This window comes from Prosopis cineraria, unplaced genomic scaffold (genome assembly GCF_029017545.1).
Source record: "Prosopis cineraria cultivar Desert tree isolate PC_DT_omini unplaced genomic scaffold, ASM2901754v1 PC7, whole genome shotgun sequence".
Lineage (NCBI taxonomy): Eukaryota > Viridiplantae > Streptophyta > Magnoliopsida > Fabales > Fabaceae > Prosopis > Prosopis cineraria.
Window position 1 is genome coordinate 18041573 of NW_026555338.1, and position 27545 is coordinate 18069117.

The 27545-nt window shown below is 29.4% G+C and overlaps 3 protein-coding genes across 11 annotated transcripts; 1 reads left to right on the forward strand and 2 right to left on the reverse strand.

Annotated features, from left to right (window-relative positions):
- Positions 1 to 264: 264 nt before the first annotated feature.
- LOC129316267 (uncharacterized) lies at positions 265 to 3440 on the forward strand. Of its 9 annotated transcripts, XM_054960601.1 has the most exons (7): positions 265 to 627; positions 722 to 792; positions 1415 to 2054; positions 2454 to 2768; positions 2858 to 2961; positions 3050 to 3140; positions 3226 to 3440. In XM_054960601.1, the coding sequence occupies exons 3-5, from the start codon at positions 1863 to 1865 to the stop codon at positions 2918 to 2920; spliced, it is 570 nt and encodes a 189-aa protein (XP_054816576.1). In that variant the 5' UTR covers positions 265 to 627; positions 722 to 792; positions 1415 to 1862; the 3' UTR covers positions 2921 to 2961; positions 3050 to 3140; positions 3226 to 3440. The 9 variants fall into 9 exon arrangements, 3 of the variants coding, with proteins under 3 accessions (XP_054816576.1, XP_054816575.1, XP_054816574.1); XR_008594720.1 differs by having other exon boundaries at positions 722 to 2380; positions 2454 to 2515; XR_008594722.1 differs by having other exon boundaries at positions 722 to 2380; positions 2454 to 2515; positions 2885 to 2961.
- An 8822-nt stretch (positions 3441 to 12262) lies between these two features.
- On the reverse strand, positions 12263 to 14038 carry LOC129316001 (40S ribosomal protein S20-2). The gene is made up of 4 exons (XM_054960215.1): positions 13915 to 14038; positions 13650 to 13792; positions 13278 to 13391; positions 12263 to 12650 (listed from the first exon to the last, which is right to left on the reverse strand). Exons 2-4 carry the CDS (start codon positions 13759 to 13761, stop codon positions 12508 to 12510), a joined length of 369 nt encoding a protein of 122 aa, XP_054816190.1. The 5' UTR covers positions 13762 to 13792; positions 13915 to 14038; the 3' UTR covers positions 12263 to 12507.
- Positions 14039 to 21646: 7608 nt separating this feature from the next.
- LOC129315241 (chloride conductance regulatory protein ICln) lies at positions 21647 to 26442 on the reverse strand. Its single transcript, XM_054958826.1, has 7 exons — positions 26000 to 26442; positions 25227 to 25350; positions 24131 to 24245; positions 23935 to 23994; positions 23763 to 23816; positions 23601 to 23686; positions 21647 to 22075 (listed from the first exon to the last, which is right to left on the reverse strand). The coding sequence occupies exons 1-7, from the start codon at positions 26164 to 26166 to the stop codon at positions 22004 to 22006; spliced, it is 678 nt and encodes a 225-aa protein (XP_054814801.1). The 5' UTR covers positions 26167 to 26442; the 3' UTR covers positions 21647 to 22003.
- Between the last annotated feature and the right edge of the window lie 1103 nt (positions 26443 to 27545).

A 27545-nucleotide genomic window follows, 5' to 3' on the forward strand; every position in this document is an offset into this window, starting at 1 on the left:
TAGAGTCCTTAATAATTAGGATGCCTACACTCTAAAAGCTGCATTTATATTAGGATGATATTTGTAATGATGTGGCTTGGGACTGTAATCACTGCATATACATGTCCTTTAATTTAGCTTATATGTAATCATAGTGGCTTGATATTTTTAATGCTAACCACTCACAGCTTTTCCTCATTTTTGTGATATCCAAATCAATTAAATAGTGTGAAAAGTAAAAGGCAAACAATAGGACAAAATGGAGGGAATTTGGCTGAATTAAAAGCTGCCACCTTGCATGTTCACTATTCCATGTCAGCTTATATGTATGTGGTGTGTTTTTGGTTGTAACATTTGGTTGAATCTGTTTCGTTTGCTTTTGTTGCAGACCAAAAAAAGTAATTTGCATCTGAGACACCAAGAAACTATGGACAACAAGAAAGCTACAATAAAAAAGAAGTCTGGATATGACAACTTTAAAAAAGAGTTTTTTAAAAAAATGAAGGAAAATTCAGTGGTCTTATAGAAGCCAATGACTCAATGAGAACAAATTGGCAAAAATTATCAAATGCTGAACAAGAAAGATATAGAAACATGGCTTCGTTAGATGGACAAGGCAAGGAATCAGCATCTTGCTCCACGGCAACGGTATCACTCACTTGTATTTATTTTAAATTAATGAGTTTTTTTAGTATGATTGTTATGCATTGTATGGTGTTATATTATTCCTCTTGGTTTGTAGGTTTCATTTAATACGCGTTGTTTTCCTGGCCAGTTCAAGGAAGTTGTGGAATAAATATCCAAACATAAAAGGTTATGTACCAAGGTCAAGAAAATGGGGTTCCAATATCTCTTGGATTTTAAATTTAATAAACTACTAAGAGAGTTATGTGAACAAGTAATTGCTACTTTTGACACACCAACCTCAACACTTGGAATTAGAGGGAAGAAATTAAGTGTTGATGGGAAGGATGTACACACCATCTTAGGTGTGCCTTATGGTGGGAAAGCTATTTTTTTAGATGACGACAGCGAAGCATCTCAAGTATTAAAGAAGAATTATCTTGGCAAACCCTTCACTGAGTTGAAGAGTATGGTAATATCCAGCAAGGCTGAAAAAAATTTTAAAACGGTGTTTTTGTTATTCACTTTTGAAACACTTCTTTGTCTAATAACAAGTACAACTATTAGTATGAGGAGTATTAAAAGTTTGAGTAGGAAGAAAAATGTTCAAGAATATGACTGGTAATCTTTTGTGTTGTCGGAGCTTATTAGAGAAATTTTGACTTATAAGACAGCATTAAGGAGTGGACAAAGGAAGAAAAATGTAGGAGGATGCTTATTTTTCTTACTGGTATAGACTATTTGAAATCTTTCTATATTTTGTTTCAATTTATTTGTTATTGATTGGATTATAATTATCCTTCTGGTACAGATATTTTACATGCAGTACTTTCCATTGGGCCCAACACCATCAGTAGATGGTGGAACGCCTGTGATGCATTTATGGAACCAATACATGGTGCAAAAATGGGATAAGCTAGAAAAAGAAAGCATCCACGACATTTTTTATGGTGGTCAGGCTAATAAAGTGTCTAAAGTTTTACCTCTACTTGCAATGATAACTCACCCAGTATATAAATGTTTATAATTTATTGTCTACGTTTTGGTTTTCACTTGCTTAATAAGTTTGGTGTTGAAACTTGGTTAGAGTGTGAGGGAGATATACGAAGAATTTCTGCAATATGCCAATACATTTGCAAGTAAAGTGCTAAAGTTGCAACAAAGTCTTAACTAACTTCAAATATTTGATAGTAAAGCTATCGTGTGGGTTGGCTAACCAAGTGAAGAAGAAGTGGAGGAAGAGGAATGTGGAGATAAAAATGAAGCTGAAGAAGATGATGGAGATGGAGACAAGGGCGAAGATGAAGCTGAAGATGCACATGAAGCTAGGGATGAAGATGGGGATGAAGATGAGGATGACGATGGACATGAAACTGCAGCTGGAGCTGGATCTAAAGAAGATGAAGATGAAGGCTCCGATAGTAAGGAAGAAAGCGATGAAAGACAAGATGGTAAGAAAAGGAGGAGAACATATGAAAGCCTAATGATTCGAAGGTCTGAGAGGAAAAGGGTTTAGGTAAATTGGTCAACTTTTTTGAAAGAACCAATACAAAGGAGAATTACAAAAGAACAACAAATATATGAATATTGCACTAGGCGGACCAATCAAGTAGAGGGTGAAGAGTAAGTAATGTGATGTTACTTTTCAATAATCATGGTGCATTATGTTTAATATAATAACACTTTTTTTGGTAGGTATGTCATTGAGATGTACGATTGCTACTTAACTAGGGCCGAATGCCAAAGTCTTGGTCTTAAAAAATGGATAAGTACAGTGGTATGTCTGATAGTTTTAATTAATTAGTTGCTTAATTAGATAGCACATTGAGTATTGGATGTGGTCTTTGTAGGTCATGAGCATGGTCGTAAAAGTGATGGTTGGTGAGAAACTTCATGAAGGAAAGGTGTGGAGGTACATATTTGATTCAGAATTTATGGCCAACCTAAGGGATAAAAAGTTAAGATGGTCTGTCTTTAAGGATGCAAAGATGCTCATGCTCGATGAACTTGGATATAACCTTGGAAATTGTGATTACCTCTTCTTAGCCATGCTTGTGTTCAATCACTGGTTTTGTTATTGTGCTAATTTGAAAAATGACAAATTTTTCATCCTTGATTTATTGGCTGGGAAATTATTTAAAGAGAAGATGATGGCCGGATTTATGGTATACTTTATTAGTGCTTTTGCATAACTACTTTAGGTTACTTAAATTTTTAGATGGGAATGGTTATCTAACTCTGAAACTATTTGTAGAGAACTAGCATAATTGAGTTGTTACAGGCATGTGACCCAGAGAAATATGGAGAGGATTTTTAGATGGAGATGATATTTGAAGAACTTCCCAAATAGAGTAATGCGTAAGTAACTATCTATAAAAACAACTACCTTTTAATGTATTCATTTCTAGTAGACATTTTGCCTTACCTTAATTGCTCATATTTGTAGAGATGATTGTGGGGTATATGTGATAAAGTACTGTGCAGAATGGGATGGTAGAAGAAGAAAAGGAGGACTGACCATGGAGGACTTTTCAAACGTATGTATATGTGATCCACAATTTTTCTAATTTTTTTCTTCCAATTATTAATGTGAAACTTAAACTTTCTTTATGTTTTTTTTAGGAATAACTGAGACAGTTTAGGGTGGATGTGGTGTGGTGGCTGGTAAATCACACGAGAAATGAAGTGAGAAACAAAGTATTTGCCTTTGTCTCAGCAGCTAACTAACCAAAGAGGACAGGAAAGAAGTGTAGATGAATTTTTAATCTGTGACATATTTTCATTATTAATCTTTGATGGGTGTGATGCATTTGCCTCGCTGAAGGTCCTACTCCTCATCAACGTTCACCATTCTAATTTTCTAGAAATTGCCTCTTCTTTAATTTTTTTCCCTTAAGTGTTTTAACTGAAGGTGGACTATGTAATTTGTACAAGTAAGGACATGCTCAATTGAATTTAAAGCTGTATTTAAATTTTAGGGCTTATAGGAATATTTTTACCAATACATTGTAGGGTGTATAAGAATAGAATTTTTGGCTATAAAATTAGGCTGGCCTTTGTGGGATATGCTTGATTAATTTTGTATCCAAAACATGTTATTTGATCAAAATTTGGTCACATGCATGCATTTTACCTAACTAAATTATGATTTTGTCTAAACAAGATTGCCAACACCTCCATTTATATTTTATATTACAGGTACTAATTAATACTTATTATTTTCAACAAATTAAAATAACATGTATTTCCTGCCAATTGATACAGCCGGGCTGCTACTTATATTACTTTAATCATATGGTGATCTAATTCAATGTAACAAATAAATCATGAAATTTTCTAAATAAAACACTCTTTGTGAATATAAAGCAAGCTGAACAAGCAAACAAATCAATTATATATAGCCAATGTCACAACTGTGTGTCAAAATTTTGGGTGGGGTAAGTAATGAATTCTTAAGAAAGTTATTATTTTAGGACAAAGCTCCAGTAATTTGCAACTAAGAGGCCAAATTTTGCAACTTCCTTAGGCAAACTTTGCAACTGATACTCGAAATTTAAGATTGAAGAACTATTAAATTCATAGAAGAGTTAAATCTTTTAAGACAAAGCTCTAGTAATTTGCAACTGAGAAACTAAATTTTGCAATGTCCTTAAAAACAATTTGCAACTGATACTCAAAGTTTTGGATCAAAAAACTATTAAACTCATTAAAAAGTTAAATTCTTTACGACAAAGCTCTAGTAATTTGCAAGTGAGAAACCAAATTTTGCAATGTCCTTAGAAACAATTTGCAACTTATATGCCAAATTTTGAATCGAAGAACTATTAAATTTGTAGAAGAGTTAAATCCTTTAAGACAAAGCTCCAGTAATTTACAACTGAAAAATCGAATTTTGCAATTTCCTTAGGAAAAATTTGCAACTCGTACTCAAAATTTTGGATTAAAAAACTATTAAATTCTGACGAGTTAAATCTTTTAGGACAACATTCTAATATTTTGCAACTGAGATACCAAATTTTACAACTTACTTAGGAAACATTTGTAACTCGTACTCAAAATTTTGGATTAAAGAACTATTAAATTCTTATAAGTTATTCTTTTTATGACAAAGCTCCAGTAATTTGCAACTAAGACACCAAATTTTGCAACTTCCTTAAGAGAAATTTGCAACTCGTACTCCAAATTTTGGATCGAAGAACTATTAAATTCTTATAAGAGTTAAATCCTTTAGGACATTGTTCCAATATTTTGCAACTGAGACACTAAAGTTTGCAACTTCATTAGGAAAAATTTGTAACTCGTACATGAAATTTTGGATCGAAGAATTATAATATTCTTACAAGAGTTATTCTTTTAGGACAATGTTCCAGTATTTTGCAACTAATACACCAACTTTTGCAACTTTCTTAGAAAATATTTGCAACTCGTACTCAAAATTGTGGATCAAAGAATTATTATATTCTTGTAAGAGTTATTCTTTCAAGACAATGTTTCAATATTTTGCAACTAAGACACCAACTTTTGTAATTTCCTTAGGAAGCATTTGTAACTCATACTCGAAATTTTGGATCGAAGAACAATTAAATTCTTACAAGAGTTATTTTTTTTATGATAAAGGTCCAATAATTTGCAATCAAGACACCAAAGTTTGCAACTTTCTTAAGAAAATGTTGCAACTTGTACACCAAATTTTGAATCGAAGAACTATTAAATTTTTACAAGAGTTAAATCTTTTAGAACATCATTCCATTTTGCAATTTAGACACCAAATTTTGAAACTTCCTTATGAAAAATTGGCAACTCGTACACGAAATTTTGGATCGACGAACTAGAAGATATGAACTGTACATGTAAGAAACATGTATTAATTCATCTAATGCATCTACACATATCAACTGTCCACATACATAAAGGCATGAACTTGGATTTACAAACGAAGGGTTGCTATGAACTAAAAAAAAAACCCTAATACTATCAATATATATCTACATAAACCTATACATGTCAACCAAATTCAAGTTGATCTAATCTCATGTTATAGAAACATTAACTTGGATTTACAACACAAGAGCTGCTATATGCCAAAAAAAAACCCCTAAAACAACCATTATGTTTATGTCACCCAAATCCAAGTTCATGTGATAACCCATTTACAATAACATCAACTTAGATTTGGATTTCTACACCTCTTCCGCGTATGACCTACTTCATGGCAGCAAGAACAATGATAAACCTTCTTTTGTTGATGTTGAGACTTGATCCTCACATGATGAGGTCTGTCAACTAGTCGAGATGTTCTAGGAGGCAGCAAAAAAGTTTAGTTCATGAGCTGAGACATTATCAACGCATTTGGCTTTGGCATATCATGGGTCTCAACAGGATGCATAGTGCCACTGTATATTTTCTCTTATGAGTTACAAAGATAACATTCCTTCACATAATTATACACATTACTATGTACTTCTTTAATGGCTGCACAAGCATGTGGGCAAGGAATGCCAAACATTTGCCAAACTTTACATATGCATTCCCTTAGTATCAAATTCACACATATGTCTCCACACAGTGTTCGAACCAATGTAATATGTGAGCCATGCAGCTGAACTATCATAACTTCTGCCTTGAAAATATTTTCCTTCAACTTTGCTTTAACATTGGGACTAACTATGCTTTTCCACTTATTTATGGTTGCCTTACTTGCAAAAAATTTCTTACTCAACTTGTCCCTATACTTATTTATAAGAACGCATATATTATGCCTCCTCTCCTCAAGAATCCATGCATTAAATGATTCGGCCAAGTTGGTTGTTATCTTATCCTATTTTTGAAATGGAAACAATGATAGTGCCCACCGATCGATATCACTTTGGTTTTCAACCCATCTTGCTAATTATGTAGAGAACATCCTCAAATTTCCCATGGCCATACAAAATTCGTGCTCATACCTTGCATAGGCAATGTAATCAAGCAACTTTAGTGCCTCTTATTTGCTGTTCCTTCCCATTCCCCTACAAACTTTATTAAACTCAGAGCTAAAATTCTCCTTAACATGTCAATAGCAAAATGCATGTCTATCACCACCAAATATGGCTCTAACAGCACCAATAATAGCATTATTTCTATCAAAAACAATAGTTACTTGTAACAAACCAAGGTATCTTTAATATTTTACAAAAATCAAGTCTAATCATCATGAGTTTTACTCCCAACTATTGCAAAAGCTAATAGAAACAACTCATTATCGACATCGTATGTTGAAGCTGCCAGTTAGGTGCCCTGATAAGGACCACTGAGGAAACATCCATCCACATATAAAATAGGCCTAACCCTTAGCAAGAATCCTTTAATGGAACAACCATATGCAATAAATAAATGTTCAAATCTATTGTTCTCAGAAACTACCCATTTTGCTACAGTGTCAGCATCAGTCTCCATTAGTCTATTACACAACCAAGGAACAAGCATATATGATTGGTCAAGAAGCCCATTTATTTCCACCAATGCCCTCTCTTTCGCTCTTAAAGCTTGACGATAAGTTAGACTAATGCCATAGTTTCTATATATGTCAGCTTTAATTTCATTGGGTCTTTTTTCCACATTAGACCTTACTACGTCATCAATTATAGACGAAGTCATTGTGCACCTTGTACTATAAGAAACTTTAAGGTCTTCTTAGGCAGAATGTAAGTGCTCATTTTTGAAAGTTGTTACACGAAGTAAGGGCATAGACTTCCTTAATGAATATGCTGTTATCTTTCATTGACATCCTTTTGCCTTGCAAACTAAAATTATTTTATTTGTGTTGTTCTTCACAAATTTATATTCAAACCTGTGTGCAATACTATACTTGTAGATTACCTGTCTATAATCATCAACACTTGTAAAAATCTGCCCAGGTCCTACTAGCAAATCCTTTCACTTTGTTGCATTTAGCTCAGGTATTGGTGTTGGGATACTTTGTATTGCACATGGTAAAACTTCAAGATCTTATGTAGCATATGAATTCTCAGCTGAACATCCTGCTCTGTATTTTCATTCAAATTATGTTTATTACTACCATCCATATTCATATTAGCATAATATTAATTATGCAACTATTAAAAAAACTTATCCATTAATTGAATCTCTTGTTGCCTCTGTACTTTGCTGTATTTTCCCAATGATGTACACATGAGCAAAATTATCATTCAATTTCATTAATTGATTTATCCCTTCATCATCTTTAAGGTCTAAAAGAGCATTGCAATCAAACTTTACTATGTACTTCAACTCTATTCCATTTAAATTACAATTCAAGCATAATGAAATCAATCTAACAAGTCCTTCAAGAGACACTCCTTCTCTAATCATTCTTCCATTACAACTCCCCCCATCATAATGCATTGTCCCATGCATATCTTTTACAATATCTCCACCAAAATGAAAATAACAAAAAATGTCCTTTAAACAACTACTTTCCATCATATCCAATAATATTAACCTACAAGAAACAAAATAAAATGTAATAATATATCACTTAGAAACAAGTTACTTTTGACATAAGTGATTTTCGCATCAGTTAAACAGTGATAGCATTCCATCTTAAAATATGGACACTCGATGATAAGTTCTTACACTTTTAGTTGCAAAATGTTGAATCTTCATGCCAAATCTTTAGAAATGTGAAATAAAAAAAATCTTTCATGTTCAGTTGCAGAAAATCGTTCCATCTTTTTCTTACGAAAGCCATTTTGCAAGAAATTAGACCTTCATGGAGTAAACCTTTTTATTTAGATGCAAGGATTTGCAAAAGAAAAAAACTGTCTGTACGCACCAGCACAACTCCTTAAGCTTCCTTGAGTCAATAATTAAGACAACTCCACATCTTCCAAGCATAACTCTATTTCAAGAATGGGTATTCTTCAACTTACAACTCCACCACTTACATGCAGCTCTCATTAATGGCGGGAAAGAGACAAATCGAGAGGAAACTGTTGGAGCAAATGAGTGTACATGTTATATTTACTCATAGGGGCATTTTTATCATTTCTTTCATAATTCTGATTGTGAAAAAACAATATGGGACTTGATTGGCCTTTTAGAATTAGTTGGGACTTAACTGATATAAAATTGATCCTTTGAAACTTGATTATCATTTTTCCATTATCTTATGGCTACCCAATTTAGGACTTTTTTGTTTAAGATTAAAAAATAAGTGATTTTTAAGTAGTTTAGAGATTTTATAAAAACAAATTTACTTTATAGAGATTTTATAACAAGTAGATATTATTTTATATTTGGTTATCATAATAAAAGTGATTATTAGTTATTATTTTTAAATTTTATGATATTTTTCTTAATTTTTGTTTTATAAATAATTTATTCTTACATTATTTTAAAGTTTTATAATATTTTCGTGCATCCTACTTCTTTAAAACACTTTTTTATTTAACAATTATTTTCAAAAGCTACTTAAAGTAACTTTTTAAAATAATTTAAATTTTTTTTTATTCTGATTATTCTCAAAAATTTAATCAAATATTATAAAAACTCACAAAATATATTTTTAAAAAGAAAATAAGTGATTCTTTTTTATAAAATAAACTTTAGTTACTAAATATCAAACTAATATCGTCACAACTCAAGAAATTCGCAGGAGGATCAATGCAATAATCAATACACATCTACTTCTTCCGTTCTAACTTTGATATTTGTCATTTTCCCCCCTTTAAAACAAGGATCAATTTTATTAAAATATAAGTAAATATATTTTTAAAAAAAGCAGTTAATTTGGGTACAGGATACTATAGCTTTTGCACAAGAACCTAAGGCAACAGTAAGGTCAAGAACATAACGAGTTAACATCTGAATAAATCCAATAAGTAGTAGAAAATTTTAAAAGGACCATTGATGGTGCTAAAACTTGAGCCCACTGGTCTTGTTGATCGCCTCGAATTTGAGAAAGCAGTGTTTCATTATCTACACAATCTCACATTTAAAAATAGAGTGAAATACTGCGTTGTCACCCATTCTTACAAAAGGTGGCAAAGAGAAATACCCTGAAATATTTCTTAGGGTTTGCAAAGCTGTTGGCAAAAAAAAAAAAAAACCAACGATAAGATAAGGACAATTATTGTTGAAACCAATATTTTAAAAGTCTAACTGAACATTAAACAAAAAAAGTCAGTGATTCTCGATTTTTATGATCTAACCAATTATACTATCAGTTAAACTAATGATGTAATAATTAAATAAAAGTAATATTAAATTTATATATAAAATAAATATACAAAACAAATCTATAATATGTTAATAAAATGACATAACATAACTGTAACAATATTCTAAATTGTCAAATATAGGTCAATCTTGATTAAATTAGATATGAATGCACTCAAAAGTATCTGTATTTGTACCTATAACTATTAACATCTTTATAAAAAAATGTCTCAAATCATATTTTATACATATGAATTGTCCAAAAATAAAGTTAGCTTTTAGTAAGAATCTGATTTTTGAATTTGTCTATTTTTAAAAAAAAATTAAGCTTCTTTAAATATTATGTTTAAAACTGTCTAATTTTCTAAAAACTAGTCCGATTTTCAATATAACTTTGGATTTTAGCTTAATAATGACTCAACTTCAATCTAATTCAGTTCAATCATCAAAACGGTTTTCTATCCAAACCGAGCTATTAATAACTTCGGTCAAAGATCCAATCAATCCAACTATCCAGTTTTTAAAATAATGGAAGAAATATGTTTTTCAAATAGGGCTATTTTCAAAACATATTTTTGTTAAGTGGATTAGGCTAGAGTTTGAATAAACCAAACTGTATGTCTTGCTTTATATTTATGTTAAAAAAAATCTGTAGAATAGGTTTGTAAGGACTTAGACTTATTCAAACTTTAATCTGACTTATTTAACAAAAATATATTCAAAAAAAATCTACTGAATAATTATTTGAATGAGTTTTGAAAATAAAAAAAATGATTAAAAAATCAGCTTAAATCATCATCATAAAATATATATATAATAGTGAAATAAAATGTAAAAAATTATTTTTAAAATTAAATTATTTTAATATGAAATGAGGTGATAAAATATGAGATATTAGATATGAAGTGAAGGGTCAGAATTTTCTCGCCATTGAGGGACGCTGAGAGGACAAGAATCTGAGGGGATCCGGACCCCTTCATTGTCACATCATGATGGCTTTAGAAATTGGTATCCAAAAGCTCCATGATTCTTGATAGGTTCTCATCCGATATTCATCTTTTAGTGTCAATGTGTCATAATGATAAATGTTTATTAATAAGATTAAATCCGTTTAAATTAAATTTAAACAATTTAAAATTTTTAATAAGTTAAAATATATTTTTTATCTTTTAGTTTTATGTAAAATTTGAATTTATTTTCTTAACTTTATAAAGTATTTCTTTTAATTTTTTAACCTTAATACCGTTGGTTTAAAATGATTATTTTCTGTATTAATTATTATTATTTAAACAAATTAAATATAAATAATAATATTTGAGAATATTTTATCAATTTTCAAAAATTTCAGATAAAAATTTTTGGTGGTGAAACCAATAATATTAAAAATAAATAATAAAAAATATACTTTATAAAATTAAAAATTAAAATAAAATTAAAATTAATAAACTAAATATATAATTCCTTCATTACAAAATATAAAATATTTTTAATTAAATCTTACTCTAACTATTTACTTTTAAATTAATTTTATTTTTTTATATTTATTTCTATCAAACACCCTACAATAAATATAAAATCATTATAAATAAGGACATTAAAAAAAAAGATAATAATTATATCTCAAAAAATTACCTTATATTTTTTAACATTTAATTTTTTAAAAAAATATCTTACATTTTAATTGAGGAAGTATACTTCAGCCTTTCTAACATTTAATTTTATATAGTTTTATTTTAAAAAACAATTATAATATAATAAAATAATTTGATCTTTAAACTATAAGGAGGAACATCAAAATATCCTAAATTCCTTTTTTTCTTCACTTTCACTCCAGAACATTTAAAATCATAATAATCTTCTCACTGCTGTTAACTTTAAACATCAATTAATTAAAAAATAATAAAATTACAGAAAAACAAAAGAATCACATAAAAACACTTAAAAATTATAAATTTTATTGTTTTAATTCTTTTCTATAAGTCCTTTTTTATAATTTTTTTAATCAATTAATAATTAAAGTTAATGGCTAAAAAAATTGCCACAATTTTAAATATTTAGTGATAAAGCTAAACTAAAAATAAATTTAAAATCTCAAACACACCAACGCCCAGAGTTTAATGGCTAAATTATCCTTCTACCCATTAAAATATGATATTCATTGAAGGGAATTGCTAATTAGTTTCAGAGTAAAGACTTCATAGACTATACATATGTTGTAACAAACTCTCCTTTAGACATAATTCTCATAATTTAAATGGAAAGAAAAACATCTCGATAAGATTCTAATCCTACACAAATCAGGAACCCAAAAAAAAAAAAACTAACAGAAAAAATAAAGTCAAAAACCTCAATCACAGAAGGCAAATTATGCTTCATTCTACGTCACTTTCTTAGTTGCAAAATCCCCAATACTAAATGACACGCAGATATGAACTTAGTTAAAATAAGTAAATGACCCAGATTAGAGTATAACTTCAAAACTTAAAAAGTTTTCAACTTTAATATGTTTCGCTGTATTCATCATTGTCAACAACCATAGAACTAGAAAACAACAGACAACTCAATTCCTCTACCACAGATCAAATTCCAAAAATTTAAACTACAAAAGGGAATGATGCATTAAAACTAGTAAATGAGTTGTTGAACTCCCACATATTACACAGAGAGACTAGAATCAAGAACAAAAATTCTAAATTTTTTGGCAGATCAAGCATCGGCAATCGTGACCTCAACCTCGACACCAGGTTCAATTGTAATCGAGGTGATCTGCTTAACCACGTCAGGGGAGCTATAGAGATCAATCACTCTCTTGTGCACCCTAAGCTCAAATCGGTCCCATGTGTTGGTGCCTGAATCAAGACACAGATCCATAAGCACACACAGAAAAGGCAAGAAGATGACAAGATCTCTCAGCATTAAGAACACAACCAGACAATCGATTAGATCATTAGACCAATCCTAAATTCAGACCTCCAAATTAGGAACTACACACACACCACACACCAACAAGTAATTACAAGACTCATAATCCAACCAAATTTGAAACCATTCATGTAAAGTTACTCAGTATATGGTTACAAGCCAACATGTTCTGTTTTTTCCTTGAATGACCAACATGTTATTCTAATCTCATCAAAATTAACTTTGATCTAACTTCAAAAAAAATTCTTAACCATCCAGACATGATCACATTTACTCCATTAATGAAATGAAACTCATAATTACAATTACAACACAAGGGGCTCCCCTCCCAGATAACACATCTAAAAGAGATAAGATTTAGAAAACCCAGAGAACCAATAATTATGCAGTTCCAAAATTAAAAAATATGGCCAAAATTTCAGAACAGGAACAAAGCATTCAGGGAATCTAGCAAGTAAGAACTCCAACAGGCCAGTTAACCAAATCACATTAAACTACATCACTCCAGGAACACCGCAAATGGGTTGTTTAAGGACTAATTTAGCCAAGATTACCTTCACCACATGGAGATTTCCTAGTGGTAATGTGAAGAACTTTAGTGGGCATTCTCACAGGTCCCTTGACCCTAAGCCTCTTGTCCTTGGCACCACGAACCAAGTCCGCGCAAACTATAAACAGGTGAAAGAAAACTCTATCATCAATAGAATCAGACATTAGTCATCAGCAAACTGAAGTTAACAACAAATCAAACTCATTTAAGAAAAAAAAATCACAGAATTAATTCAGAATTATAACTCCTCGCTTTAAGATTTACCGGTGCATGGAGCATCCACAATAGTCGAATAATTCAAAGTATACAGCAGTTCGATTTCAACCTAATCAAAAAAATTAACCAAATAACGAAGACACCGAAAGGAAAAGCACACCTTTCTCAAGATTTTTCACGTGCTTGGAGGACAGCGTGATCCTAATCTTGTGAATCTGCTCTTGTGGCTCCTCCAAACCCGGTTTAGTAGGCTTCATCGCAGCGTACGCCATCGTCCCACCTTTTGTCAGCAAGGTCTCTCCTCTACACAAAATTTGCAAAAGCCATTCAGACGTATACGAGACAACATTAACATATAGAATCGAATCTACAAGCACTCGCAAACAAAAAACCATCATCATGAACAGTTTGAGGGAAGAAGAAACCTGAGCAATCTCACGACAGCACTGGGTGAGGCGCTCCAACTGGGAAGATGAAGTGAAGAATGACCTAGGTTTTGTTACTTTATATTGGATGTGTTAGGGTTTTCATTCCCAGGTTTTTTTTTGGACGAAAACTCATGGACCTAAATGGGTAAACGGGTGAGACATATTATAAATTGGGCTGTAAAGGTTAGGCCCATATTTCACTATATTAATAAAATTTGTATTTGTAATAATAATTTTGAGAGAAATTCTAGCATCACCCAATGTATCACACCATTTAAATTATTTTAATTTCTTGTGTTTTTTCTCTCTCATCTCATTTATGATAATGGTATAAAAAGAAAATATAAAAAATTAAAAATACATTTTATTAAATTAAATAAATTATTTAAAATAAAAATTTATTCAATTAAACTGATATAATTTTATTAAATAAAGCATGAATAAAACGATACTCCTAAGCCATGCAAGAATTTCCCATTCTCATAATTTGTATTTGTAATTGTAATTTTAGGTTGGAAAATTACTGTATGATCCTTTAATGGACCAAAAAGAAGGTTCGGCCCATATGACACTGTTCGGCGCACGCAAACTTATACAAACATAATTTTTTTTTTAATTTATTAGGGAAATAGTATAAAAAATTTACACTAAATAATATGTTTCGCAACTTGTATAAATCAGGTTGATTGGAAAAAAAAAACAGTTGTATAAATCAATTTCTTTTCTTATATAATATATAAGTAAAGTGTTATCAAACAAAGGTTATCTCCTTTACAATCCTTTTTTTAAATGGTTATCTATTTCCAACAACGCTGAAAATTGAGATGTGATCATTTCATGCATAATATTATCATCTCAACTTGATTCATATGAGCTCAACATTAATGGGGAGAATCATATTAGTTTAAAAAACAAGATTTGTACATTGATATGCCCTGACTCTGAAGTACTAAGTTGCAAATCCACCTCTTTTCAAATGCAAGTGATAATAACCCTATTTATTTAAAATTAAATAAATAATTTTTAAGTAGTTTAGAGATTTTATGAAAAAATATTTATATTGTTGAGATTTTATAAAAAAAACATACATTATTTTATGTTTGATAACAATAATAAAAAAGTGATTATTAGTTAATTATTTTTAAATTTTGTAATATCTTCTTTAATTTTGGTTTTATAAAAATGATTTAATGTTATATTATTTTAAAATTTTATAATATTTTTGCATATCCTGATTTTTTAAAACACTCTTTTTTTGAGTATCTTCTAAAAATAATCAACAATTTGCTTTTTTATTCTAATTATTTTCAAAATTTTAAACAAACATAATAAAAATTTATAAAATAGATTTTTTTTCAAAAGATAAATTATTTTTTTTCATAAAATATGCTGAAACATACAAATCCAATACTTTGATGAGTGATTTAATTTAATATGAAAAATCTGGAATTCATTGGGAGAACCTTCATCTTTGATGTCAACAAGAAATTCTACATATGAAGGGAGCAGTGCTCTTACACACTTGTTATTAAAGATTGACCTAGGTTTTGTTATTTTATATTGGACGTGTTAGGGTTTTCACTCCTGTTTTTTGTTTGGACAAAAACTCATAGGCCTTAATGAGTTAACGGGTGAGACACATTGTAAAATGGGCTGTCAAGGTTAGGCCCATATTCACTGTATTTGTAAAGAAATTCTTGCATGACCAAATACACCACATCATTTATATATTATCAATTATCAAATAAAAATATATCACATCAAATTTATTTAATATTATATGTTGGTACCTCTCATTTATTTCATTTTAAATTATTTTAATTTCTTACATTTTTTTCCTCTCCTCTCATTTATGATAATAGTAAAAAAATGAAATATAAGAAATTAAACAAACACTCTATTAAATTTAAAAAATTATTAAAGATGATAATTTATTTAATGAAATTAATATAATTTCATTAGATATAATATGAATGAGATGTACTCATAAGTCCTAAACCCATGCAATAATTTCTCATTCTGATAATTTGTAATTGTAATTGTAATTTTGGATAGAAAAATTACTATAGGATCATTAAATGGGTCACAAAGGTTTGGCCCGTATATACAAAAGACTTTGGCAGAGACTAACTTTTTAAAAAAATTAATTTTTATTTATTTATTAGGAAAACAGTACAAAAAGTTTACACTAAACTATTTATTTTGCAACTTGTATAAATCAGGTGATTGGAAAAAAAAAACAGTTGCATAAATTGGATTTTTTTCTCATATAATATATAAGTGAAACCTTATGAAACAAAGATTATCTCAGTTACAATCCTTTTTAAAATGGTCGTCTCTCTCTATCAACCCTAAAAATTTGTGGAGTGACAAGTTCATGCATAATATTATCATTTCAAGTTAGTATGAGCTTAATACTAATGGAAAGGAGCGTATTAGTTTAGAAAATAAGATTTGTACATTGATATGCTATAGTCTCATAGGTGATGATCTGGCCACTAGATTTTTACAATTCACAGGCAAGCAGGGTGTTCACTTATCACAATTCATATGAATGAAACTCATACATATGCATAGTTTTGATGCTTCATCTAGTGAATTTTCCTCGTTAATATATAATAGATTAACTCAAGAAATTAAAAAAGAAACATATGTCTACTTTATTAAATGAAAAGTGATTTTTTTATCATTGTAACCTAATACAAAGTATTTTCTGATTTTTTTCAAAATATTTTTAAAATAAATCACTTTTTATAAAATCTCTGAACTATATAAAAATTACTTGTTTTTTAATCTTAAACAAATGGGTCTTTAATATGAAAAAACTGAAATTTGATATTGGAAGAACCTTTATCATTGATGTCAGCAGGAAAATCTGCACATGAAGGGTGCAGTATTCTTGCATGATTAAAATTGAAATCCTATTATCATAGATTTCCATTGTCAATAAATGTAATTTTAAATAATCAATTAGATTTTTTTTTATCCTTTTGTCTTTTGATTAGCTTTGAGAAGACATAGCTGCGACTATCTTGAAGTTCTTTGTTAATTAATTAGATACTTCTATTTATTGAGTATCAAGATTGTGTATAAATTATTGAGTATTAAATTATTCTGTAATTTTGTTATCATATAAGGTACATGAAAATTTTAAAAATTTGGCATTGTGAATTAAATGAATAATTTGAAGGCATTCTGGTAAGGTTGCTCATGCTTTTCAATGAATGAAGGCATCGTTAATAAATATATTGAATAATCAATTAGATATTAATTCTCTATTTACTGATTATCGAGGTCTCGGGGGAAAATTTTGTTGATTTAATTTTTATGAATTCAATATTATAAATTCAAAATTTATTTTTTTACCATTAAATTCAAAATTTAATTTAAACCTTCACTTTATATATATATATATATCTATATATTATCAAACTATTCCATAATTTTATTATCACCTAAAGTACATGAATGCTTTGGAAATTTGACGTTGACAATTAAATGGAGAATTTGAAGACATTCGAGGATGTCATCGGTCGGCGCTCAGCAAGTCACCCACAAAAAAAAACAAAAATTGGGCCATCCAGAGATTTTTTTTAATTTTAATTTTAATTTATATTTATAAAATAAAATTTTATAATTTTTTTGGATAAATATGTTCATCGTTAATCTGGACCATGCCAATTTAATTTGAATGGTCCAATTTAATGTTATAATTTTTATAAATTGACTATCTAAATGTACTTTGGATAATATAGATTCAATATTAAATTTTTTAATATTTTTTATTTTAATAAATATAAAATAAAAAATTTAAATCTAAACCTTGCATATAAAAATTTAATATTAAATCTGGACTGTTCAAAGTACGTACAGATAGTCAATTTATAAAAATTATAAAATTAAATTGGATCACCCAAATTAGATCAGGAGAAATTCTTAAGTAGACCGATACACCACATCATTTGTATTCTATCCAATAAAAATATGACATTTGGATGTCATTAAATATAAATTAATCTTAATATTATTAATAGTGGAGAAATAAAAGATAAAAAATTAAATGTGCATATTGTTATAAGAATAAAATCAATTAAAAAATGTCACACAAAATTTTATTTAGATATGTATAGCATTTTAATTGGACAAATTATAAATGGTTGTGCACCTAATCTATTTAAGTATTTCTCTTATATTAGTACTATCTAAACTAATGATGAATATATTTATCAAAAAATTTATAAATTTTTATTTTAATAAATATAAAATTAAAATTAAAATTAAAGCTGAATGGTTGAGATTTTTTATGGTGATGAGCACGTCACCAAAGAATGTCATCTATACATCTATATAAATCAGGATACAAAAGCATAATGAGAAGCCAAGTCAGTTGCATATTTTTCACCCATGTTGAGATGTGGAGAATCGCCTCATTAATTTTGCGATAATGCCATATCATTACTTCAGGAATATTATACAGTAGGCACACTGTTAATTTTCCCTTTATTTGTGCTGTAGTTGGGTTCATATAAATGATTATGATGCGTTTAACGTAATTACAATATCTTATCAATATATATTCTCTTGAGTGAATGCTTGTGATGTGTAATGGCGGATTATTTTTCAATAAAGATTCTTTCTCTTTGGTTATTTTATTTCATTAAAGTCCATTTTTATTCCTGTATTATTTTCATATAAACACCCAGTGTTCTGAACTCTTTACCATCCTTAAAGTAATTAAATCATAACAATGTAGCCCCTCATATTAAATATTAGCAAATGTTGATTATTAATTTTGCTAACTCAAAAATAAATTTGATTTAAATAATAGGAATATTACTTTTAAAGTAATTAAATCATAGCAATACTGCCTTTTTTGTTAAGTTTGAGTTAATAAAGTTAACAGTCAATGCTTTTCTATTTAACGTTGGAGGCAACATTTCTATTATTTAATTACTTTAAAGGTGACATTACTAAACAAAGAGTTTAAAACATTGAATGCTTCTATAAAAAATAGTTCAAATGCAAAAATCAACTTTAACCATATTTTATTTATAGATGAAATCACGTCATGAAATCATAAAATAAAAATAAATTATGCTCCACCCCCATGATATAGAATATTTATCATTGTGCTTGTAATAGTAATGTAACAATTTTACTTTATGTATTTTATAGGGAAATGATAAAAAAATTTCTGAAATATTTAAATGATAATGAAGTCTTACAAAATGAAATAATTCTTCTTAAGTCACTTGAAACTTTTCTGACATTAATATTTTTGTGAAATAACTATAATACCTTCAAGGGTTAATGCGCAACATAAATTCTAAACTTTTGCTCAAAAAGCTTTCCAAATTCTGAACTCTTAAAATATGCAAAATAAACTTTAAATTTTTAAATTCATAACAAATTAAGCCCTATCGTTATTTTTTAACGTCATTACTGTTCATCATGGGCCTGATTAATTAGTATCACAAATCCTAAACTATTACGGGAGTGGTATCTTAGACCCTGAACTATGAAATTTTGAGCAAATTAATCTCACCGTTTATGTGTAAAATATTAACTATTATGTAGACCAAATTTGCCTCAACATGATTTACCATGGTGAATGCATCGTTAGCTATAACAAATGACCCATAATTTTGTGAAATAACATTTTTTACTCCCTTTTTTGCAAATGATTAGTATCTCATATTTTCGTATACTTTATAACTCTAATTTAATCTTATTTTAAATAATATTTTTTAATTTAATGGTAAAAATTTGAGATGCCATTAAAAAATAAGTTTAAATATCATAGAATTATTAAAAGTAATTATTAATTTAAAATTAAAGCAAATTTTATTTTATGAAAAAAAATTAATTAGTTACTCTCTCCGATCCTATTTAGAAGACACTTCTTACAAGTAATTTTTGATTCAAAATATAAGACATTGTATAATAATTAAACCATTTTTTCAAATTTTACCCTTTTTTTAATTAACATAAAAGTATTTAATACAATTATATTATTATTTAAAATTAAAGGTAAAAATAAAAGTACTTCTCCCTTTTTTATAATATTAAGAAAAAAATTAATTTTTTTTAATATGCATAAAACAAGTAAAAGCATTTTATAATAAAGACATAAGAAAGTGTTTTAGAATTTAATGATATATTGGTACATCTCTACATTTTTTTATAACATTCTCTCATCTACTTCATCAAATATGACACATCATATCATATAGCACGATTTACTTGTTGCCTTTTATTCAACAAAAAAAAAACAATGAGAAATCTAGTCCCCCACCCCCACCACCCTAGATTTTAATTATTTTTAAAAACTTGAACAAATATTAAAAAGAACACACAATAAATTTTGAGAAAAAAAAATAATAAGTGATTTTTTATTTTATTTTTTTTAAAAAAGCTTAACAAACAAGCTCATATCAAGGACAAAAATACTTTTACAAGATGCCCAATAATGAATACTAAAAGGAATATTCTCTCCGGTCACTGTTATATGATATTTTATAGGAAAGGCTTTTTAATTCTTAATATACCTATAAAATACTTAATGAAGCATTAATTATATTTTTTAATATTACTTATATTTAAATTTATTAACTAATAGAAGGTGTAATGTAAATTTAAGAAATTATCATTTAAATAGGAGTAAAATTAAAAATTATTTTATTTAAAACAATTAATAACTTAATCACATCTATTTTACAGTGAATTAATGATAAATACCTTGTAATAGATAAGAGATGAAGTAGATTAACACGATAAACAATTAACATGTCGTGCTAGCGTTGTAATTGGCAATGTTGTTGAAAAGAACTATCTTGCCCATATATTGAAAAAACTTGTCTAATTTCTAAAGTAGCGCAAAAATAATCTCACCGAAGATAAATATGAATAAACTATACTATTAATGATCTCTTCATTGAAAAAAAGAAAATAAAGCGAAATCCATATCATGTTTTGAGATTACATTTCAGAAGAATTTTATTTCTTCTCTCGAGAAGGAAAAAATCGTTTCAACTGATATCTCACTTATATTTTCTTATTTCATGAAAAGAACCTCAACATGAATAAATTTGGATCTACATCAAAGTCATTCTAACTAATTTCATAAAAAATAAACAGCATTGCTCAACAATGACAGTCATTTCAACTCATAATAACTTGTCATACATGATATTTTAACTTGTTTAATTTTTGAGAAAATGACAAATAAATCTCATACAAAAAATAGTGACAAATAAGAACCACAAAATATAATAATTACTTTGAAGCCCTTAAGGACTTATGTGACATAATTTTTTTTTTTTTTGCAAAATTATGTTTCTAACCCTCAACTAAATAATAAAAAAATATAATTATCAACACTTAAACTAAAATTGTTAATAATAAAGACAAAATTGTTAATATAAAAAGCATAGTTGTTAGTTTAATCATGCAATAACTATACTTCCTATATTAACAACTTTATTTTTGTTATCAACAACTTTAATTTAAGTTTTAACCATATTTTTATTATTTTATCTAGGGTCAGAAACATCTTACAAAAACAAAAAATTATGACAAATAAATCTTTAGAAACTTCAAAATAACTACTCTATCTAGTGGTACCATTTTGTCATTGTCCTATTTTAAAGGGATTTATTTGTCATTTTCCCTAATTTTCTTTTACCTCAAAAACTTGCATTTTCATCCTACATAATATTTTAACTTGATATTCAAAAGCAAAGATCTAATCTCATAACGCAAAGAGCTACTGACGCACTACAAGAAGGTTGTGATTGCTCACAGCAATTCACAGCATGCTACAACGGTACAACCTCATGATGGCTAAGACACCGAAGGAACACCACCAAGAACCGCCACGCCGGCAAAGCCAAGGCCTTGAGGACACACCACCTAAAGCAATAATCAGGCTATGACCCTAGCAAGATCACAGAACTTGAGCATGTGCCCCAAGACTAGCTTTTTCCAACCATTCTGTTTTTAGTTACACCTTTGATACTAACCAATGGATAACAGGTATGGCTTTAAGACCACTGAACAACGCTATTTTTGAGGAAATCACAGGGATTCAATTATGGGTGTTGTTTCTATCATGCTCCATCTCCTCCGCATCGTCGAAGACTTCGTCATCAATTCGAAGCTACAATAAATTGAGTTGAAAAATTAATGTCATAAATTTTATATGAGGATGGATAGATGAAACTTGAGAACTGGGGCATATACCATCAAGAAAGAGATACTTGTATATGCAGGCAAAATGCCAATTTTAAACAACCAAGATTTCGGTTATGAATTCAATCACAACAATAAATCAATCAAAACGCAAATGAACAATATTGTCATCAAGTTAGGCAACAGAGGAGATTGAAGGTTGACAAAATTTCTCACCATAACAAAGAAAAATGTTTTCCTGACTAGAGTAGTCAAAAGTTAAATCAGGTTGACCTCATTGGATTGGCCTATTTAGCCACTTAGTTTGGAGGGTTGAATTGAGCCTTTACTTAGCTCGAAAAAAGTTTTGAATATAATCGCATCAACCCAACTCATTTAACCAACTGGTTGATCAGAACACCCCATAATTATTTTAATATAACTATAATGACATTGCTATAAATCATGTATGCAGAGAAAGCGCCAATTTCAAACAATCTAAAATCCAGCTATGAATTTTGTATGTGAGAGAGACAGAGAGAGTGTGTTATTATATTTTCAACTTTTTTCCTGGGGGATCAAACAAGTTAATTCACTTAACCCACCTAGTGAGCCGGATTCACATTTTCAACTCACATAACTATGTGAATCAAAATGGAATAGCATGCTTATCGCCTTATCCCATTTTAACGGCTATCCAATGCTAACAGATTAGGTTGATTGTTGAAACCTGGAACTCTTCATCACTCTTAATTCTCTAATGCATCGATCCAAAAAGCAAGAGAGATTAAAAGTTCTTTGAAGAAAAAGGAAGTAGCTCATAAAAGTCAGTTAAAACTACCAGAACAAAAGAAACGAGCTTGCTTTGCTAATCATGTATAATACGATAGAACTTGCACAAAACAAAGGACACCAAAACCCCTTATCTTGGGGAACAAGATTAATATTCTACATACTCTTCTTTAAACAGAAAACAAGAATACTCACATTAATTCAAGATCTCGAATATTTTATAATATAAAACTTTAGTCTCGCTGTCATGAAATTTGTGACTCTGACAGGCCTCCCTAGGTTACACATCCCCTTTTCCCAGCCTTGCCCCTCCCTATATCACAACTCACAACTTAAGGAAGTCCATATAGCTTGACCCTCTCCGTTGAGCACAACTTGGAGGACTTACGTAAGGAGAAAAAGGATTTCAGATTAAAGTTTCAGATTTGCAAATGACTATTATTTATTCAGGAATCAACAAATACTATTCTATAGCAAAATTTCAAAGCAATTGAAGAGGACAAATCAAGAAATACAATATGTAAAAAAATGAAAAAAAAAACAAAATGAAAGAAAGAGCAATAAGGAAATAATAATACTAAAAGTTAACAAATGAAAAATACATGGAGTGTTAGATATAAATAACACAGAATGGAGATAGGGTTAGCTGAGGTTTTTGTTCACACTTGTTCACTAGTGTAACAACGAGGTAGATAGAAGAATTCTATGGCACAACAGCCTACCTCAAGCACTGTATGAGCAAGGTCATGATCACCATTTGACTGACCAATTGTGTTGACAGGATTTTGAGAGACACATTCTTCCTCCTCTGAAAAATAGATTGTTAAAAACTAACAGATGCCTCTGAAAATAACAAGGCCCCAAGATAAATTCCTTTCACATACCTTCCTCTGCCATTTGGTCTGCGCTGAAAATCCATTCATGCTCTTCTCCTTCCTCTAAAAGAAACAAAAACAAAAAGTGAGCAAGTGCAAGTCACAACTAAACCAGAAAAGGGAGAGAATAACCAGTAAAACAAAAACACAATCTAATTCCCTGAAGAAGAATTGTACTCACCATCATTTGGTTCAGGATTAAGCTCTGCACACTCGCAGAATATTTCAAAAAGAGAATCCACTGCCAAACAACATATTGATATGCTATCAACTCTTCACCAAATCGAAGTTACAAAAATGCTACCAGAATGTAAAATGCCAAATTGAAAATCATACATTCCCATAAATCAGAGCAACAACTGTAAAGGGGTACATACATTGACTTGGATCTGATGGAATAAGCCTCATCTCTCTGATCCTGGACAGATCTAAGGTTTCATTCCATTCTGAATCTGAGTTGTCAGACTCATCCCCATCTGGATTAGTCTCAATCTTCGGGAAGAACACCAGTTAAAATCAGAAGGGATCCAATCAAAGGGCAAGAAGTTGACAATGTACAAAGGGTAAACAGATAAGGAGGAAAAAGCATACAAAGAGCACTTAAGTTACAGGGGTAAAAGAAAAGAAAGAAAGAACATGGAGATGGAAAAAAGGATAAAGATAAAGAAATTTCACATGACAAAAAATATAAATTGTAGTCATGGTATCCTACCCTTAAATCTAGTTTAAAGTTCTTCAAAACTTTGATTTCAATAAACTAAACTTCAATTCTATAAGTTTCTTCAAACAGTATTTCTTGTAACATCTCTTGACCACAGTGAATTTTCAATTGTTTTCGTAAACAATATAATGTGATTGATACCAGTAGCTTTAACATATGATACAAGTTTCTCGTTATCCTATACTCATTCCAATCAACAAGAAGTAGTAAATGTTACGTGTTCATGTTCTTGGCAAATAAGTATACTGGTATTTAAATCCAAGTTTCACAATTCTGAACCACTTTAGTAGCTTGATATTCTATAATCTGCAGTGAAGTTGGATCATACAATTCCAAGTTTAAAACTAGAATAGGACAGTTACTTCAAAAGCCTTCCAACCCTTGGTCATACTAAACCACAAAACAAACCATATAGCTCAAACAAACTTGTTATAGAATATAAATAACCCCTCTGGTCCTATTCATAGGGCTCAGAGAGAAATTTTTTTTATCCCATTTATAAATCACTTCATTAAATTTTCAATACAAATTTCTTCTTTTACCCTCCATTGAATGTTGGAAAGAGAAAATATATTATTAAATTATGTATACTTAATAGGGATAAAGTTGATCACTCATTAAATTTTAAGAGAGTTAATGAGTTTTAAAATTTTTCTTAGTTCCAGTGAAACATATTAAAAGAGACTCATAAATAGAACGAGAGGGGTATATTTACAAGGACCCAGACCACAGAAATTAGAGAGTATAAATACCTGCGTATATATACAAGGAACTGGATAGGCCTCAGGATCTCTTGATACTGCATGAAGTGACACAGACAAAAAATCAACTGCATAGCCTTTAGCCTTGTCCACATCACTCAACCATATCACTTGCCTGTAAAACCCAAGTCAGCTTACTAGCACAACTGCAGTGTCACAATCAGCAACTAAAAATGCATTTCACAAACTTATTTACCTGACCTTATTAAAGTTGCTAATAAACAGTATTGCATTAGCACACTCAACAGCATCAACAAACAGTGAAATGGTGATGAAATGAATTAACGAAATGTTGTAATGTATAGTACACACATGCGCGCACCCAGACACATATGCTTATGTCAGTGTAAATATAGAACAATCTGAATTTTAACCACAATTCCCATGAAATAATCACTAACTTGCACACATCAATCAAGATAGACCACAGGACAGAAAATTAGTCATGCACAGTGTCTGCGGCACCCGTTCTATTGTTATTTAGATTTCTTATTCATTTAAACTTCTGCTCAAAGACCCTAACAAAAGGTGCATTGTATCCCCTCTGAGGATTGATAAGGTCCATTGGCCGCAACTTCATTTTCACAGTTTTTAACTTTAGAGGCTCACAATACACGATTAATTCGAAGATACCGTTAATATTTTTTAAGCATTAATCCCAATGAATCTCCGTTTAAATCAATTCAACCACTCACAATAAAATTAACAAAAGAATTGCAAGTAACACGGACAGTCATATAAATACACAGATGAAAACAACATACTTGTTAGAAACGTAGAGAGTGCCATGGGACTCGCGAGGACGATTAGCGAGGACGACATCAACCCCTGGTTGGACGCGCATAAGCTCCTCACCATTGTCGGTATCAAGCACTGGTTGGCCGACGCCATCTCCGGTCCTCTCGGTGAAGTTTCTCAGACCAAAAAACATATTTCTACTCCCTGAGTTTGTTTCCCCTCAACTTGTTCTTAAGGTGGAAGCAATGGTCAGGAACCTGAAGAATTCTAGGTGGTAGCAGAGGCGCGACTAGTCGGAGGTGGAAGCACAAGTTCTAGAGGCGGAGGCTGAGGCGCGGCGAGATTCGAATTCGAGCCACCGAGGGTGAGCACACTAAGCAGATTCACGACGAGCAGGAGCAGTCACAGCAACAACGCAGTTCTCTCGGAGGCTAAATTAGGTTAGGTTCCAGGGGAGTCTTTTGCTAGGCTAAAATACATCAAACTCTGCTCAATTTTTGACAATCCCTCGTGTTTAAAAATTTAAAAGGAGCATTTCAGACTTCAGGTAAGACCACGATAGAGATTTAATTATTAATAGGTTGAAAAAATTTTAAAATTTCAAGTTGAGGGAGAAAAATTAAATTAATTCTAATTCTAATAATAAAAAGATTAAAATATTATTTACTTATTATATAAAATTATTAATTATTAATTTTTTATTGTATTTGTTAGTTTATCAATGTTACTTGTAAATTACATCCATTTATTAAATAATTAGTAACAATAATTGTTAATTTATTAATTTTATTTGTTAATTTACTAATACCAGTTATAAATTAAAGATCAATCAATGATTTATAATTGATGTTAATAAATTACAAAACGTGTCAATAATTTACAACTAATGTTAATAAATTAACAAATAAATTTAGCAATTCAATAATTAAGTTATTTATGATTGAACAATTAATGTCAAATTTTATATAATTATTAACATGTCAACTCATGTAATTTACAACTCATATTCATAAATTAACAAGTAGAGTAAGAAAATTAACAATTAATGATTTTACATAACAAGTTAAAGGTGTTTTAGTCATTTTACCGTTGAAATTCTTTTATCTTTTTTTCTAAACTGAATTGAAATTTTAAATTTTTTTAAACCAACAGTAATTGAGTCTTTATGGTGGTCATTAACTCGTATTCTCTCAAATTTAAAATTAACTTTTAAACATTTTATTTTTTTATCATAGACTCCTTTATTATTATTATTATTATTATTATTATTATTATTATTATTATTATTATTATTATTATTATTATTTAATATTTAATTATCTTACAAACAAAATTATCATGTCATATTAAAAAAAGGCACATAGCAATTTATGTGATATTCAATGTAAGTTATAACTTTATAAAAATTTTATTTACTTTTTTCTGTTATTATTAATTTATATTGAATTCTACAAAAATTGTTACATTTTTTTAATATGATGTGACACCTTTTGTTGCTAAAAAATAATAGTAGGAGAATATATTAAAAAACCTAAAAGACTAGGAATAATATTTTTAAACTTTTAAAGGTTT

Coding starts and splice junctions, on each gene's coding strand:
- LOC129316001 (XM_054960215.1), bottom strand. CDS start 13,761: ATGGCGTACGCTGCGATGAAGCCTACTAAACCGGGTTTGGAGGAGCCA. Junction 13,392..13,649: donor CGTGAAAAATCTTGAGAAAG/GTGTGCTTTTCC, acceptor ACCTGTTTATAG/TTTGCGCGGACTTGGTTCGT. Junction 12,651..13,277: donor GAAATCTCCATGTGGTGAAG/GTAATCTTGGCT, acceptor GTCTTGATTCAG/GCACCAACACATGGGACCGA.
- LOC129316267 (XM_054960600.1), top strand. CDS start 1,863: ATGAAGCTGAAGAAGATGATGGAGATGGAGACAAGGGCGAAGATGAAG. Junction 2,055..2,453: donor AAGCGATGAAAGACAAGATG/GTAAGAAAAGGA, acceptor TGGTCTTTGTAG/GTCATGAGCATGGTCGTAAA. Junction 2,769..2,857: donor AGATGATGGCCGGATTTATG/GTATACTTTATT, acceptor AACTATTTGTAG/AGAACTAGCATAATTGAGTT.
- LOC129315241 (XM_054958826.1), bottom strand. CDS start 26,166: ATGTTTTTTGGTCTGAGAAACTTCACCGAGAGGACCGGAGATGGCGTC. Junction 23,995..24,130: donor TCCATCAGATCCAAGTCAAT/GTATGTACCCCT, acceptor GTTGTTTGGCAG/TGGATTCTCTTTTTGAAATA. Junction 22,076..23,600: donor TTGCTCATACAGTGCTTGAG/GTAGGCTGTTGT, acceptor AATTTATTGTAG/CTTCGAATTGATGACGAAGT.